The 18,827-nt window shown below is 39.3% G+C and overlaps 1 protein-coding gene across 1 annotated transcript in view; it reads right to left on the bottom strand.

The window, feature by feature from the left end:
• Nucleotides 1–18,827, bottom strand: part of tenm4 (teneurin transmembrane protein 4) — a gene marked incomplete at its 5' end in the record, with an annotated part of 174,702 nt that overhangs the window by 68,277 nt on the left and 87,598 nt on the right. Inside the window, 3 exons of the mRNA XM_081371629.1 lie at nt 3,838–4,054; nt 6,151–6,297; nt 12,565–12,750. Coding sequence (XP_081227755.1) covers nt 3,838–4,054; nt 6,151–6,297; nt 12,565–12,750 — 550 coding nt within the window. The remainder of the gene's footprint in view (nt 1–3,837; nt 4,055–6,150; nt 6,298–12,564; nt 12,751–18,827) is intronic.

Genomic DNA, 18,827 nt, shown 5'->3' with positions numbered 1-18,827 from the left:
AAACCTAGCAGAGATAGCGCACAAGTGCACAGCCCCGCCGCAATGTCTATTATCAGACTGCGAGCGAACTCATGTAGAATAGAAAAGAGAGTGGGAGTGACAAAGAAAGATCACTAAATAAAAGGGTGGAGAGACAGAAAAAGAGAAAGAGAGAGATATGTGTAAAGCTTTTGTCTATCTACAACATTGCTCAAGGTGACAGTTTGATTTAGAGCATTCTCATTCAGAAGGGGCAGCGACGCAAGTTTTCACAGGGTGCACTGAGTGGAACTGTCGGCTCTGTACCACGGGGCAATATGCTGAGCTGATTCAACAACTCCACGACAAATTATTTAAATATTGACATTAAACAGATCTGAAGAAGATAAAGGAGGTCTAGACAAAAAGTTTAAAGGTAATTTATTCAGCAAACCCCCATCTCAAGCAAGACTGGAACGGCAGAGAAACGGGCAAGTTGTAAACAACAGACACATCACCTTCTGTAGACCATCAGCACTGCGTTGACAACTGTGTAATTTTAGAGTATAGAAGCAAATTGTAGGCCACGTCTGCCTTGATATTAGAAAAGACAATGAAATAACAATGAAAGAAAGCATGCTAAACTCTCCCAAGAGGCAGCGTCTGGGAGGACTATGAACCTTTTTTTTTTTTTACATGCACATTGGTCTGAATGCCATGTAGGGCTGGGGTAAACGATTATTAATTAAACGATTAGCCGGGCGATTATTTTATCGATTAGTCGACTAATCTAACGTCTAATTGGATTTAATTATCCTGTCTGTTATTCGCATATCTCTGTCGAAACGTTACTCCGATGGATTTCAAACTCGACAGCTTTCTGGGCACGAGTAAGTGCAGTGCCAAGTTTGACGTTGTTTGGATGAGAAATGCAAAAGATATGTTAAAAGCCTCTGAACTCAGTCAATACTAATCTTATATACAGGCACGTACTGGACCAAACATAGGCTACATTCAATCGGCCATTGCTAAGAAATACCTTCTGAACTTTTTTGACGGCGATCAGCTGTAAAATGGCTTGGTCCTGCTCGGTTTTCGTTGACTTTGAGTACAAGAATTGAAAGTTTTTTAAAAGATCCCCTGTGGTTAACGTGTCAGCATTTGACAGAAGTTTGACGCTGTCGTGTGAGAACAAGCAACAGTCGGCATTTCTCTTCCTCCCGCGTGCCTCATCTTCTTAATCTCCTCACGTAAATGATTAGATTTCGATGGCTTACGTTTCTTCCCTACGGCAGAATACATGCCGTCAAATGTATTAATATTTTTGTTTGTTTGATGATCAAAAAGTGCAAAGTAGATAAGGAAAACTAGGATGCCGGGTGTATTCAAAGCGCCACCGTTACTGTTTACAATGCGTGGAATGGTGCGCTGTGATTGGTTGAGCGGATTTATGGCATTCTGCAGAGAAAGGAGACTGGCGTTTGTCGGGGTTTGGAAAGAAAGGGAGAAAACATGACAGAATAACATGGCAGGCGGTGTGTGTGTGCCGAGCTGTACCTCCGGGAATGGTGCAAATAAATAAATAAATAATAAATAAAGAAGCGCAGATGCAAAAAATGTGACATTGACGTAATTTTCGACGTCATCGACGCACCGCTACAGCACTAATGCCATGTGTCTGGCAAAGGCTAAAAACAGCTAATGGACTAAATTACGGTTTGCAATCCACTTTGTGTTCAAGCTAAATTATTGAATAATACTTACAGAAAGCTTCTTTACCACTGTAATGCTAACTACTTTACTTGCATGTGTAAACCTAGCACCTAAGGTCACTGTCAGGACATTGCTAAGCATTAGCAACAACGCCAAAGCACAATTTAGCATCACTGGTACCAAATGCTGTCAAATTCACCTACAGCCTTTGTTCCTGTCAACAACCATGGAATAAGACCTTAGCGAGCACCGCTAATTACTTCATAAGAGGGTCTAAATATAAATATGCACTCTCTCTTAAATGACATCTGTACAGCAGTATTCTTCCCTTTCTCAGAAACTGCAACATGTTCTAAATAGGCTAAATGGAGAGAAATAATGGGCTATCTCAGGGCACCCCCCTCAACCATCTCCACACGATGGTAAAAGGGGCTAAGTACACTCAGATGCAGCAAGCAAACAACTTGACCCGAGTGCATCTCCAGCATGAACATTTATTCTTTTGTAGGATTCAGATGACAAAGCACATGCTGTTAAGGCTAAAAAATATTGGAAGAACATTCGGAAAGTTTCAGAAAGGTGAGTCTTGTATAACAGGGATGATAGGTGACTTTGATCATTCCCATCCTTGTTGCTTTCTTGTGGTCAGATATGTCAGAAGTGCATTTTGACATGTCTTTTAGCATGCAGAGGTGGTTGTGAAATCAATAAAAAGGCCTGATCAGGTGATAGCAAGGGGCTCTTTCAGACCGACTGTGGCTGTGTCTAAAAGGTCCATCTGGGCTGCTGTCAGCCTCTCTCATATCTGTCAGTAAGCAGAGGAACGAAGAGGTAATAAATAATATATCAGCACTGATATTTTTAGGTGAATCGAGGTCTCCGATCTTGCGGCTGGTGACCGACTTCTAAAGCTTTTATTTATTTATGCCTCTTTTTTTTTCTTGGGAGATGATGGTGACGAAGGGTAGGCCGAGACCCTCATCTTGAAATAATGAAGAGGGTATCGGGAGACTCCCTACCGCGCGTTGCAAAAATGTCACCTTGGGAAAATGTCACACAGTATTACAAGAGCATTTCATGAATACTGTCTGACATGTCCACAAAAGGCGATATCAAACAAAGTCCAATGTTTCATCTTTGCATGAGGTTATGCGCATTGGACACTCTGACACAAGTTGATTGAGGGCAGCGTGATTTATGCAACAGAAGAACGTCTGGCAGATAGGACAGAGGAAATGAGTGCATGAAGGAGAGCACTGGACAGCTTTGAAGTGATCAGAGTCTCATTAGGATAGCCCAGATTAGACAAAGGGAGTTCGAACTTGCCAGAGGCTCAGTCATTCACGCAAAGCAAAAAGGCCATTCGGTCCAGAGTCTGAGCTGAACTGTGGGAAATGGCCATTTAAGAGATGCAAAAACAATACCCTGCTCACTAGAGCCCAGGGAAGGACTGCTCGCTGATCCACAGAAATTTCCACTTGAGTTTCCAAAGAAATAAAGCAAGACAAGGCCTAAAAACAGAAGGCTGTGAATCGAAGACCTCTTTGGCACATTATGCCTTATAGAGACAAGAATCAAAACGTCAACGCACCCTGGGCAACACCATTAGAGACATTCTCCGTGGAGAGCACAAAAGATGCTCATTTGCTTGTTATGTTTTCATTTTTTTGCCTTTGAAATGTCAGCTCTGCTTTCATGAAAGGAAATGCGGGGATACTCTAAGACATTTCAAAGGAGCACAACTTTTCCCCAAGTCTCTAGTGACATCTTGTGTGCTCATTTCAGTTGAGAACAGAAAGAGAGAGAGGAACGAGACCAGTGCATGTGTGGGATGCAAATGCAAAAGTGGCGTTCACTCTAGGTATTATTTACAGATAAAAAGGGAATGCCACAAAATGGAGGCAAAAGATGAGAAGTCACATGGGACAACACAGTGACAGCACTGTTCTCTCATATGAAACATCTTTGGGGTACCTTGGGATGAGCCCCATGCCCTGTTTGTTTACAAGGAACAAGCGCAGATGGATTGACAGCATCTGCTTATAGTTACTGATTGATCTAAATATTACCACTACAGTGGATTGAGATTTGGGATAAGTATGGAAAAGAGAACTTTAACTGCAAGAAACTGTGAAAAATTGTGAACATTACAACTGAAACACTTACATGCCATCGAAGGGGTTGGTGCCAGGGACGACGTGGGTGCTGTCCCGGCCCACCAGGAAGCGGACACGCTGGTAGAAGGACTGCAGGGTGCTTAGACTGGAAGAGATCTGGGTTTCTTGGATGATGTCCAGTGGATCAGGAGAGCCCATACACAGAGCGGTAGCATGACATGACGCCTGCAAACAGCAGTCCGGATCCATGCAGTCTATCAACCCGTCTGATGGAGAGAGGACAGGGTGGAGAGGTTAATTCTTCAATAATGGTAATGTAGATTCAAAGCACAAAAAATTACTTATTTTGCTGTAAGTGAACATTTATTTATCTGCTTGTAAACTGCCTTCACTTAAAACGGTGGCTAGTTTAAAAAAAAAATCCAGCAGGACAAAGGTGGTTGATCTGATGGACTACCACAATGGTTTTCTATGGTGAACCATCTTTGTCAAGTTGGTCAGATGTGATAAGGTGCCACGCTTACAGATTCACTCACAGTAGGGTTAGGGGGTAGTGTCTCAAGGCTAATCAGACACAAATCAAACCAAGGCACCTTTCTCCAGTGGGCACCAATATATGTTAAAGAAACCAGCTAAATCAGGTATGACCTGGTTACCAGAAATGTTCAAAACCAACAGCACAAATGTCTTCCAACATGCTTATTTTGTCCAAGCTAACGTCATTTCCCCTTGGTTGATATCTTTAAAGGAGCAGAAAGAGATTTCATCATCCCAAGACGAACACGGGCAATCCGTTAGCAGGATCTCAAAAAGTTCTAAGAAATAACTGCCTATGTTGGATGGCTTTCTATGCCCTACAGCTGTGTTACAGCAGTAAGTTAGAACTAGTCTTGCTTCTTATTTCCTTCATGTTTTTTTTTCTTTCCAACAGTTTTCACACCTCTACAGGCAACCCAGCCTCTCCCTCCTATAATTCAGCTGAAATAATTCAGGACTTCAGGCCACGCTGAGAGGAACCCTTTAATGTGCTGAAGTGGGTCATCCCTTATTCTGTAATATCTCTCTCTCTTCCTCTATCTCTCTACTTTGTGGAACCTCTTTGACCAGATGGGCAAGATCATAAAAATATCGCCTCTCCTGGTGGAAGTATCACTGCTTGTTTCAGACGTCATGATAGTACTGCCAACTGACTGCTTTACTTCTAGCGTATGTGTTAGCACTTTCTGATTGGTATTCTATGGCTTATCGTCATTTTAGTTGTGTGTATGTATTTTTGTTATCTTCTACTGGGCTGGATACCTTTACAACCTGTTTTTCTGGTCAATCTCTAAAAAGTGATTATTTAGGATTGTAACAAAAACACCACCAGGCTACTCTAAAAAGTAGAGTGTGGCAACTATAGCAGAAGCATAATATGTAATCTCCCTGAAGATTGTGCACATCAGTGCAAACATGTTTTATGCTCAGTGCTGTTCGTGACAAGACGAGGCTACCGTTGATTTAGAGGCTTGGCAGGAGGTCGGTTCTAAGCTGATGCTTGCTGGGAAATGGAGGTTAGATGATGTGGACTTGGTATGTCTATCTGTTAGCTTGGGGAACTTGAAGCCTATAATTTTTACTAAATCAACTCACTCTTCTACAAAAGCTTCATGCATCCACAGGAAAGGTCTGATAATTTCCACAGCTATTTAAAGAGCTACATTCTTTTAGCTCAATAAAGGTGCTCAAGAACTTAGTGTTCTCAGTGACCTACTGATAACAGTACATGTGTAACCGTTCCTACTCAACTGTTTGAATTGGGGTCTCCGGCGTGGGAGGCGGGCACACTAACAAGGACTCTTAAGACCGCAGCCTCTAGCGTCAGTCGCTAGCGTACCTCTTGAGGCCAAGGGAGTGAGGCTTACATGCACAGCTCTTACTGGCCTACGCTACACTCACCCCCCCAAACCTCACTCCCATCTGGGTCAACGGCACCAAATGTAACCGGTTCTACTTGACCCGATCTGAGCGGGATTCGAACTGGCATCTTCGGCGTGGGAGGGGGCACGCTAAAAAGACCACAGCTTCTAGCGTCAGTCGCTAGTGTGCATCTTGAGGCCATGGGAGGGATGTTTACATGCACAGTTCTTACTGGCCTAAGTTACACAGGCATAATAAGAGAAGAGAAGAGAAGAGAAGAGAAGAGAAGAGAAGAGAAGAGAAGAGAAGAGAAGAGAAGAGAAGAGAAGAGAAGAGAAGAGAAGAGAAGAGAAGAGAAGAGAAGAGAAGAGAAGAGAAGAGAAGAGAAGAGAAGAGAAGAGAAGAGAAGAGAAGAGAAAATCTTCGTAATAAATGTTAAGACAGCGTGTTGTTTGTGTTGTACCTCCGTCATTGTCCTTGCTGTCACTGCAGGCTGTCTCCATTGATGTGTCGCAGCCTGCTCCCCGCCAGCCCAGCTGACAAACGCAGTACCAGCCATTATTACCCAGTGTGCATCTGCCGTTACCATTGCACAGACCAGGACAGCCCTCTGTGCACACAAAAGCAAAACAGACACATTAGAAAGGGCCCTTTTTACTAAAACAAATATTGCACTATAACAGACAAACTGTGGCAAAGCCTAGTTACTCTATCCAAGATGAAAAAGTTAAAATGAAGGGCTGTGGGTCAAAAGAGCGCTTCAGTAATAACAGTGATAACTTCAGGTGATTAACTGATACACCGTTTTAAGCCCTTATATCCTATAGAGGCAGACTCATACTGCAGAGCTCAGACAGATCAATACATTCTCATTAGTGTTGTACAATAGATGCAGAACTCAGCTCTAAATAGAAAGAGAGAGGAAAGAGAGAGCAAGAAAGAAAAGCAAGACAATGAGACACAACATAGGTAGAAGCAAAATCTAACCCAGAAAAAACATTTTCATAACCAGATAAACAGCAATATGTATAATCACAATGTATAAATCACAGTTAGTGTTATTTCTTGGGAAATAACCCTAACAACCTTGGCTTTAGATAATAGACTAATCTTAAATGTGAAAACCACAAGCTCCAGGCAAAAAAAAAAAAAAAGAAAAAACGGGCATATTCTGTTCTATACCTATAATGTACAATGTCACGACACATTTGAAAATAGGATTTCACAGGGCTGCGGTTGAACAGGGAGGTTAATGCTGACAGGATGTTGATGGAACAGGTGGGCACACGATCCTATAGACACAGTATGCTAAATTCAACAGCGTAAAATGTCTCTCATTGTCATCTGTTTTCTCTTCCCCTCCCTACCACTTACGAGCTACCTGTCCAATTCCATTTCCGAAGATGAAAACACAGACGAAAGGCGAGAAACCCGACGCCATCGAAATGTAAAATTCTGACATGCTTTTTACAAGCCAAGAACTGCTCTCCAAGATGTCTGAGCTGACCTATTTTGTCAGTGACAGTTAGCACAGCCACTGCTTGAATATCATAGAGACTAAAGGAAGGGAGAGAGTGAGAGTGGGAGTTTGTATAGAGAAAGAAAGGTGGTGGATGCCTGATAAGAAGGAAATCTGAGATGCCTCTAAAAGCCATGATCATTTCTAAAGATGGCTCAATGCATAATGGCATGCAGTGTTTTCATCCAGGCTTTGTGCATCATGTGCTCAATGTTCCAAGACAGCTGTGCTTCAATAACTGATATATGTAGCACATTTAGTATCATCTAAAGCAAGAAAAAAAAAAATCAATTGCTGATCCTTGCCGTAACATGTACTGTAAGTCTGCACCTAAATGGAGAAGCCATCAAGAATGGGCTGTAATGTTGACTTATATTATAATATAGCTGCACAGGTCAGCACAATGTCATGGTACTATTGGGTGATGTATCACAAATGGCAATCTTGGTAACTTGCAGTCTCATGTTCTTGTCCAAGCATGCTCCTGGAGGACTATCTTCCTTTAGAGTTTAGTTATAACTCAAGTTAAACACACCATAACTAGCTAATCAAGGTCTTCAAAGATGTTCCAGGTATTTGTACTGGATCATGCTGAAGCTAAACTCTGCAGAAAGGTGGACCTCCAGAAGCAGTAGCGTGTCCCATTGTGCACAGTTGGGTGTCCCTTTGCAGCTGCTTGTAATGTATCCTTAAAGCTGGATAATTCACAGCGGAGTACTAGTCAACAGTCTACTCTTTGTCACGAAGTGCGAACTTTGACGAGGACTACAGATGGCATCCCGACCAAGATCTTTGAATCCCATTTCTTGTCTTTTTTTTTAGGAGATTTCATAGGTACAAGGTTGTGCCTTCAATTACAGTCTCCAGCTGACCCCACCTCAGTGTAAGGACAATCTTTTTGTGCTACAAGGCAGACAGTGATAGTCTTTGTTATGCTTGTGATATGCTTTGTTAACAAGCAAAGGGTGAGCTTGACCAGTAGACAGCAGGTTGCTCCTTAAACACCCAAACAGACAAACAGCTGCACAGACTACAGTGGCGAGACGTCTGAATGGTCTGTTCTGAATGCTTATTAAAGAGCTAAATAAATAAAGATCTGTGCTCTGCTGGCAGCAGTTCAGCTTAATTGGCAGCCCTTTCAGAGAGAGGCCCCTGTGGAGCGCACCCGCGCATCAGGCTGAAACAGCTCCGGAGGGCCACGAAACCGCCTTGCGCGACCCCCTGCAGCTCACGCTAGCCGCACTGCCTCTCTATGGAGGGAGGAAGGGAGGGAAGGGGTGTGGCTCACAAAGCAAGAAAACCAGAGACAAGAAAGGGGAAGACAACGAGCAGGTAGGGGGTGTGGGCAGCTCAGGGCTCTGGCAGCACCGGTGCATAGCATGCTTTAATTAGAGAGGCTGCCGCTTCAGCACCTCTCTGAACCCCCACACCCCTCCTCCCGAACCCCCCTCTGCTGTGCTACACAGCTGCACTGAACATCCATTATGCATGGCGCCGGTTGGCAAGGTCCGTGACCCTCCGCCAGCCCTCCCTCCTTGGATCCTGTGGGCCATCCATCCCCCTGAGTTCCACAGCAGGGATACGGCAGCTAAGGAGCCGCTCCGGCTCCCGTGCCGCCCACTCTGCGGGCGTGAAGGTGCTAAGTGGCGAGGTGGCAAAGCAGCGTATTGGATGTGGTGGTACAACAGCAGCATGATTCGACAAGGACTGTGTTGGTGAGGCATGAAAGCATGGGCTGATTGAAAATACGAGTGCAACCCTGAAGATGAGCTTTTTTTAGGATGGGTTGGTTGATGGAAAAATGATAGAAAAGATAGGACAGGAGGAGTGCCATACCTTTCACTACCTTATCCAGATAGTGAGCTTTAGGGGGAGATAAAAGACAAGGACATATAAGGGAAGTTTTGAACAGTGCTGCTTCCATGACAAGACACAGACAGCTAGAGGCATGGGCTGGTTGCTTGAGACATCTAAGTTTACTGAAACACAGAGGGGCTGCAAAAGCGATTGCAAAGACAATAACATGCAACAAGCAAAACATCACATCACAGGCTGGTAGAGAGTTAAAGGTATGGTGTGACAGGGTAGAGAAAGAGAGAGAGATGGAAAAAAAAAATTAGAGAGAAGTCTCAGTTTATCAGTACCTGTAATGCCGGAGTTTTTGGTAACACTTTCTATGAAGCCTGTATATATATATATATATATATATATATATATATATATATATATATATATATATATATATATATATATATATATATATATATATATATATATATACATATATATTAGGGCTGTCAAAAGATTAATCGCGATTAATCGCATCCAAAATAAAAGTTTGTGTTTAAATAATATATGTGTGTGTACCGTGTACTGTATAATTAAATTTGTATATATAAATACACACACATGCTTGTATATATTTAAGGAAAATTTTATATAAAAAAATTATATTTATATATAACATAAATTATATATAAATATATACAGTATATGTATGCAAATATTTCTTAAATATATACATGCATGTGTGTGTATTTATATATACAAAATAATTATACAGAGTACACACACATATATTATGTAAACACAAACTTTTATTTTGGATGCGATTAATCGCGATTAATCTTTTGACAGCCCTAATATATATATATATATATATATATATATATATATATATATATATATATATATATATATATATATATATATATATATATATATACTATATATCTATATATATATCTATCTATCTATATATATATATATATATATATATATATATATTATACACACATTATAAAACTATTCATAAGGCCTTATGTTGGACATTGTTGGACATGCATATTATACGGCTTTATGAATGACGGTTGAAATGTGTCGTTAAAATTTAAAAACGAGTGTACAGTGCATATTATATAGCTTTATGATTGGAGGTTGAAAATGCATTATGCATTATGAAGTGCACTAATTCTATAAAATTGTTACATCTTTAAGGTGTAAGATGTATAAAGCTTATCAAGAAAGAGCATGTCACTGATGAGATGGCCAGGCTACGATCCAGCAGTGGAGAAGCAATGCGTCATCTGTTGATCATTCTGTAGATTACATCATGGACCGGCAACACTTACCACCTTTAATGGCACAAGTTTTACGATAATGTATGGTCCCTGCTGTTGTTGGGATGCTATGTTTCACTATGGTGCATGTATGAAGAACATCAATAATGCATCAAGAAAATATTAAAAGACAAAATGCTACTGTAATGTCTCCGGGAAGGAAGAAGAAGTAGAAAAAAAAAATAAAATAAAAAAAAATCTTACAATGCCCCTGCATTAGAAGATTTCTTGTTTTACAGAAATAGGCAGTTCATAAGATCAAAATAGAATATGGATTCTTTTGCTTTGCTTTTGTGAGGAGCTGTTACTGTAGAGTCTTCTTTTTTCTGGTCACTGACTGATAAACTCAGAGACAAAATCAAAAGTTACAGCTAGAGAAAAAACTAAAAACAATACCAGATCAGACTACGTGCTTGCTTGAACAGAGAAGTAGCTAAGGCTAGGATGAGAGACAAAAAGTAGAACACAGAGAGACAATGATGTTGAGACACACATCAGGATGCAGTCTCACAGAACAGACTTTTTATTGGCCCATCAAGAACACTTTATGTGATTTACCCTGAAAAAACGACCATCAGATTTTAGGGTTATGGTTGGTGTTAGGGCATCACTTATCAACCAATCACTGCTCTTTGATTTAAGGGGTAGGTTAGGGTTAGGTCTACAATAAGGAACAATGTAGGGCCTGAACTTCTTAACATATTTTTAAATATTTAAATATATATCTTTTCTTTCAACAAATGGTCATTACTTAACTTTTAACTTAACTTAAGGATTGAATTGTTTTTTAAATAAATATCTGAAGAAAATAATAATAAGATTGACTACAATATTTGTAAAAACTGATCAAATGAAACAACAGAAATTTAATGTGTATAGCTATATTCCATGCTAGGAATTTTATTATCTTAAAATCTGACCATGGAACAAGGACGGGTGGCTTCTCTCCATTTATGGGGTTGTGTGCTATTGTGCAGTGAAACCAATATTAGACTAAATCTATTTCTAAAAGTATAAATTATGATCATCATGGTGCCTAAGCTAAAATGCTTTGACAATAACATACTCTTTTTAAAATGCTATATTAAAATACCATTTTGTGTTAAGTATCAATTTGATACATCAGGCTTCTATGACATAGTATGACATACGAGAATATGCAGCTCACGCATCTTAATTTTATTCAGACACCCAAACTGACCAGAAATATGTCATTTGGTGTAGCTGCTGATATTTATATGGCCAAAAAGTAAAAGCTTGTAATGTAAATCAATGTTATCTTTATAACAGTATAGCAGACTTAAAAAATAATAATTATTGTGGGGGACAAAACATATGATGATTGAGAGATGAACAGATAAACGTTCCTCAAAGGCCTGATGTATCATATTTGATAATCACATTTTAACATGATTAAAAAAAATACTAATAATATGTAAGGATAATCAGGTAAAGCCAATTTGCTTCATTCAAGTAAGTGTTCATCGTGAAATATTAGCAATATAAAAGTTTTTATATTGTTAGTTATGTTACTTTATAAAAACTCAGTAATGATTTCACAGATTTCACGACCTGAATGTGGTACATATTGGAAAGGAAAGGCCTTTTATTTGCTCAAAAAGTATAAACTATCAATCAGATGATAGAAAGAATGTAATAGATTGTGTAAAACATTTTCCTGCAAAATTTGGATCATGTTAATAATTTAGAGGCACTGTAAATTGTTTATCAAATATGAAACAATAAGACGTATAGGGTTAATAAATGTAATTAAATTCAAATCCCAACTGTATTTTTTCAAATATATTGGTATATTTTGGTTCAAATAAAACTAAATTAAAGTCGAAACACGTAACTTAAACAAGAACTTTACCAAAGGGAATTGCAAATATAATGAATATTTTTAACTAAAAAACATTTTTTATTTGTTAAATTGCTTTGCAATTTAATTCCCCAACGTAAAGAACGCCTTTCCAGTGACTGCCCAGCTCGTGCAATGCAAATGTTTGGGTTCGAAATGAACTAATCGAATGGAACGAGAAAGAGAATAAGAAAGGGAAGTGATGAGTAGAAATGAAAAGACACCATAGCACATTCCCACATTAAAATGCATGAAGACAAGCTTCATATCCTTGAGCAAACCTGTTCATGCTATGCCGGGTTGCACAAATTCAATTACGCATGCTTTCTCTCACACCTTCCCCCCACCACGACTCCACCCTCATCCCACGCTCCTTACCGATGGTGCAGTGTTCTCCGTTCCATCCCGGGCTGCATTCACACTTCCCGTCCTTGCAGGTCCCGTGTTCGCTGCAGCGCGGGTGACAAGCCCGTTGTTCGCACCCGGCGCCCATCCAGCCCTCGTCGCAGCGACAGCTTCCCGCCACACAGATGCCATGTCCACCACAGTCCGCTGCGCACAGCTCTGCGGGACAGGGGGGGGGGAAGGGGTGTTAGCCAAGAGGAGGTAAAGAGAAAGCAAATCCAGGAGTTATTGTCAGTGATGGGACGGCCACGCTTCGCTACCTTGTCTGATGGGTAGTGAAAAGAAATTCCTGCACCTCATAAAGGGGGCTATCCCTTTTGGACAATACAAATCTAATAAGACCATTACAAAGCAGGGGTTCGAGGATTTGTGGGAGGTTTAACGGGGCAGATATTCTGCTGTCTCTCTTCCTTTTTGGATTCCTACTTTTTTGGGGGGGGAATTCCTTCTTTTGTTTGGGAGAAAGAAGAAAGAAAAGTCAAGGAACAAAATCCAATTTTGACTTCCTTTAGAAATGGAGACACACGCTGGATCATTGAAGTCGTTTCACTGCATAAGTAATGAGGTGAAAGCTGAGGCAGCGTGGCAAAAATTGTTTTTCTATAAAAAGAAAGATCTGTGAGAGACAATAATTGAGAGTTAATTCACAAATTAAATCTAACACTTGAGATTTCACAAATAAAATGGTCTCTGCCTCTGAGGGTTCTGGGAAGGTTTGGCTTCACATGTCTAGTGAGTTTGAAATCTTGACATAATGCAAAAGTTGTGGGATAAAGCACAAAACATCAAGTGAAGGAATAGTTAACATGGAATACTTTTGACATGCCCAACTATACTTCATCTAAAACTATATATATATATATATATATATATATATATATATATACTATATAATTATAATTATCATCTTTGTAGTTTTCATGATCTCATTAGAACTGAAAAATGACATGGATTTTTTGTACTTCAGAAAAATTTTCATACCACAGATCAATATAAAATGGACTAGCGAAGGCAAAAAGGCAATTATAATAAATGGTGATCAGTTACAGGACCTATATATATATTTTTTTTTTTTTTTGATTTGTATGAATTTTAACCACAAACAATCAGAAAATAAAAACAAAAATGATAAAATAAATCAACTAAATTAAAAACTTTCCTGCAATTCTGTAGAATAGCGCGCACAAACATGCACACACATTTTTACATTTTCAAAAAAATCATTCATTTTGTGTCATTTATAAGCTGTTTTTCTCATGGGGACCAAAAAAAATTCCCACAAGGTCTAAGACTTCAGATATTGCCATCTTTGTAGGGGCAATTTGTCCCCAAAATGTAGGATTTACCAGACCACACACACACACACGATTTTAAAAGGTGGATACAATAAACAGATAAATAATTTAAAAAAAGAACAAATATTTTCATGCTATGCAAATGAGAGCCCTCTTCAAAGTGTAGAACAGTGGTTATGTAATGTGGTCTAATTATTCAAATCTATGCAGAGGGGAGCCAGAAAGAAGGTTGCTTATAGGCCAATAATGAGTCAATTATATTAATGTAACTCTGCATTATGTCATTGTTACAAATAAAACAAAGTTAAGTTAGTCTTTTCAGGCACAAACCATAACATGGCATTACCAGATTTAAAAGCTCAAAGGCAAAAAAAAAAAAAACATCCTTCCCTCATGCTAATTACAACACTGGGTCTTTGTTAAATTATGTAAATGTCCTTAATTTCACATGCAACATTTCAATTAGAGGCATCCTAATGGCATTTCATTGCTTAAAGTTGTCAAGGAGACACAGTTGCTCATTTTCTCTCGTTCTTACTCTCCTTTAGTGTCCCTCTTTCGATCACCTAGTATTTTGCCTCTCGCATGCACGCAAAAACATCTCGCATGATAATGCAAATATCGTTTTCTCATAAAGGTGTTCCTCAAAGCTATTCTCATTAAGGTTACACAGCAGCCAAGTGGCAGGATGATACCATCAGTGAATCGTTCCCACAATGCTTCACTGCAGGGCAAAGACGCTCTGAACGTTGTACAATAATTGGGTAACTCCTGCTTGCGTCCTTTAATGGAGGAGGAGAACTAATTGATGCAGATCTTGATTGTTTGCAACAGCTCATTTCAGAATGTGTTGGAGCTGCCAGCCTGCAAACATACTAGAGCTGAAAGCTTTCTTTTTCAATTACCAGAAGTGACCAAGAGAACAGAGACAAAAAAGAGGAAAAAAGCAGGAGTGACAGAGAGGGAGGAAGCGATTTACAGATTTTAGGAGTGGCCGTATCTTCGTTTAGTTTTGTGGCATAACATTTATTTTATCCCCAACATTTATGTTATAACCATTAACATTGCAAAACAATTTCCCAGAACAAAAACAAAAACATTCACAGATGTTTGCCAAGGGGATAAATACTGTATACCGGAACTTTACTTTTTTTTTTTTTTTTTTATACAAATTATAAAATAAAATATATATATATTTAATTCAATTAAATAATATTCCAAAGCTCACAATTTGCACAGGCCAGCACAGGAGAGTACAAGTTTCTTAATAATTTAGTCATGCTGGATGTTTCGCTTGAGAAGCCAGGCTTTAAATGGCTATTTCCAGCAAATCCCTCGGATTACATAATAGGTCAGTCTGTCTGCTTGGCATTAAAGTGAAATTCATATTCACAGATAGTTATGTTTCAAAAATTCCCTGATCTCTCAAAGCCTTGTTGTGTTTGCAATAGCAGTGACCAAAATAACAATATTGCATCACTGCTTTTAAACACTTTGAGTGATATTAATAATAAATGTCCCTGTTTCGAGGGCATTTTGAAGATGACAGCTTGTAAGATGTTTTGATTTGTGTAACATTTGTTCATTTATTAATTAGTCAGTTTGTCTTACATGCTATCATACCATGTTATCTTCTTCAAAATCACATTCTTTGAGGTGCATTCTGGGATGCTTTTTTTAAAACAGCATTTTAGGACTGCTTTACCTTCGCTTACCACACATATATATATATCACCATTAAAAAATATCTCCCATCTAATGCTGTAAACTATACAGGCAACCCTCTCCTTTGGTACATAACATAACTATAATATTAGAGCTATTATATTTTATTATAAACTATTCAACTGCTAATTATTGTCAGATATAATAACTGCACTCAAAAAAAAATGTTTGTATACAGATCAGTTGCATTTTCATAAACACTTCTTCATGACACATTCATTTAAAACATACATATATAATTAACAGAAAATAAGTGTTTTATAGCTAACTATCAAACTGTGAACATTCTGTTTTTCTGATGTAAATGCAACATTAAAGGGATAGTTCACTTTGAAATTAAATTTTGGTATGTTTTAGCTTACCTCAAGGGCATCCAAGATGTAGGTGTCTTTTTTTCCGCAGTAGTTTCAATTTTGATATTTTTAGGTCAAACCGTTCTTGTCTGTCAGTCATATAATGCAGGTCTATGGTCACTGTCTCAAAGAGCATGCACAGAGTCCAAATTAAACAATTCCCCATCGTCCAAATTAAACAATTCCCCATCGTAAGTACACACTGATGGCCTAAGACACGAAAACGAGCGGTTTGTGTGAGAAAACGAACAGTATTTATATCGTTGTTACCTCTTGAACACAGCCGCGTCCAAGTGATACCCGCCCGCGCCCTCAGATCACTTGGACGCGGACGATGGGGAATTGTTTAATTTGGACGACGGGGAATTGTTTTAATTTGGACTCTGTGCATGCTCTTTGAGACAGTGACCATAGACCTGCATTATATGACTGACAGACAAGAACGGTTTGACCTAAAAATATCAAACTTTAAACTACTGCGGAAAAAAAGACACCTACATCTTGGATGCCCTTGAGGTAAGCTAAAACATACCAAAATTTTATTTCAAAGTGAACTATCCCTTTAAGCGATATTGTTCACAAGCTGATTTATTGGCGTTTTTCCGCAGTTGAAACACAGATTACATGAGACATGATACTCTTCAGCAAGCTGTACTGTATCTTTCAACATACCTTTTAAAGTTCATGAATGTTTTTTCATGCTATAACTTCATGCTATAACTAAAGTGGAAGAAAAGACTCCCACTCGAACTGACTGAGGAGCTACAGCAATCAGTCACAACACATTTAATGTTTTGAAGTACAAAACGACATTTTGGTGATATAAGGACATCATTTGTGATTATTGGATGGGAGGCGCACTACAAATAATGTTTGATGGGGGAAAAAACGCACACCTGGCAACCCTGACTTGAACTTTAGGTGACTCAAAGGATCAAATACAGCCTGCTTTAGCATTACTGATTTTTTTTTTAACAGTTAATGCATTATTGTCATGTTAACAGCCTTAAATTCAACACAAGAGACATTTTATTTACACACAGTATGAGTTACATTTTCCTGCTCCCTGATTGACAGAATATAATCATCCCTGATCATCGGCTAATTTTAAACAATTAGCAAACTAATTGCATTTATCGACCGATACAGATTGTTTGCTGATAATATAAAAATACACATGTGTATTATTACTTCAGTTAGTTAAAAGTTTAGGTGCTTCTCGAAATGTACTCCAGTCATGATTTTAAAGATTGTGTTTCACCTCAACTAAACCAAAACCACAGGTGTGAGACTCCTGTCTAGTGTAAGAAGACATCAGTGTACCAGCTTGAGTGGAAATCAAAGCACACTTTCCACAGGTCACTGTGAGAACCTCCATGAGGTGCTAAACTGCTTTAGCTGTATCAGACGCTGCTGTTTCACCCCCGCCTCCTGATGGAGGTCTAACTAGCGTGACTGAAACAGCTCAAATGTGGAAAAATCTCTGTGAAAAGGTGGTCAGGCATGACCGGGAGAGGGGTCGAGAGGAGGGGACTTAAGTGTTTTGAAACCATGGAGAATTTGACCAAACTGCCTATTCTTGATGGGATCAAAGAAAGGAAATGAAACGGTGCTAACTTTATCAACCGAGTTTCAAAAATGGCTGCTTAATTCAGAAGGAAAAATGTCTTTGAAGTGTTTCTAATTTAAACGTTCTATAATGGCCAATTGACTGAGCGTTTGCCGAAGCACTTAGCATATATTGTTTTTTCTGAATTTTCTCAATCACACGAGCCGAGAACAGTGAGGTAAATTATGTGAAGCATGAAATTACACCCTGACACCTGTAGCCACCGCTGTCATGGCAACAGGTGGCGTGAAGATTAGCAACGATAAGCTGCATCAAGTTTCATTTAGAGGGTTTAGGAAATTTTAACAGAAATCACTTTGTGCACAGGCACGCAGAAATATGAGATGAACTGCTCACAAAGAGATAAATTCACAAACACAGGTGTACGATTTGCCCTTCAGTTTAGTGTGACGCTAACACAGTCCCCCATACAGAGTACACAATTGATATGATCAGTTCAGGCAGGTATTTGTATGCGATACTTAAAGGTCCCATGACATGCTACTTTTTGTAGGCTTTAATATAGGCCTTAGTGGTCCCTAGTACTGTATCTGAAATCTCTTTTCAAAAATTCAGCCTCGGTGCAGAATTATAGCCACTACAAGCCAGTCCCAGAATGAGCTTCCTTCAGACAGGCCGTTTCGGTGTCTGTAGCTTTAAATGTTAATGAGGAGGAGAAAGGTGGCGCGAGGTGGAGGGTGGGTGTGGCCTTGACCATCTTGCGCAACGGTACCGTGGCGTGCATGTTTACGTTGGATATAGCAATGGCACGAGGACACGCAGTCGTTCAAGCATTTCAGTTTGACCCAGAATCTGATCCGGATGGAGAAGCAACAACTCAGCGGTTCCAGCAGGACGTTTCTGAATGGTTAGTTTAAAATATTATGTCTGGAGACGGTACTTTATTCGGATGGTTTACAGTTATTATCATGTAGCTAACGCTAACCTACTGTTCCCTTCTCATGAGAGATCTGTAACATCTGTAATTTATCTTATTACAATTACATCATCAAGCTCTGCGATCTTGAAATGCGGATATCGCGCGCGCCGTATAACCAACAGGAAAACGGTTATCCAAATAAGAAGTGTACAACACTCGCGTTACAGTGTGTGTATTCACACACATAAACTGCATAGCTAATGTGACAGCCACATTCTACGTGTTACTATAGACATAATATACTATGTCTATGCGTGTTACAGTCTAGGGCTAGGCAACCATAAACAGTAAAGCAACACACTTATATATCATTA

Source organism: Scardinius erythrophthalmus (assembly GCF_964197995.2).
Source record: "Scardinius erythrophthalmus genome assembly, chromosome: 7".
Classification (NCBI taxonomy): domain Eukaryota; kingdom Metazoa; phylum Chordata; class Actinopteri; order Cypriniformes; family Leuciscidae; genus Scardinius; species Scardinius erythrophthalmus.
The sequence above is the reverse complement of the archived record's forward strand: the minus strand, read 5'-3'. Positions and strand labels throughout refer to the sequence as shown.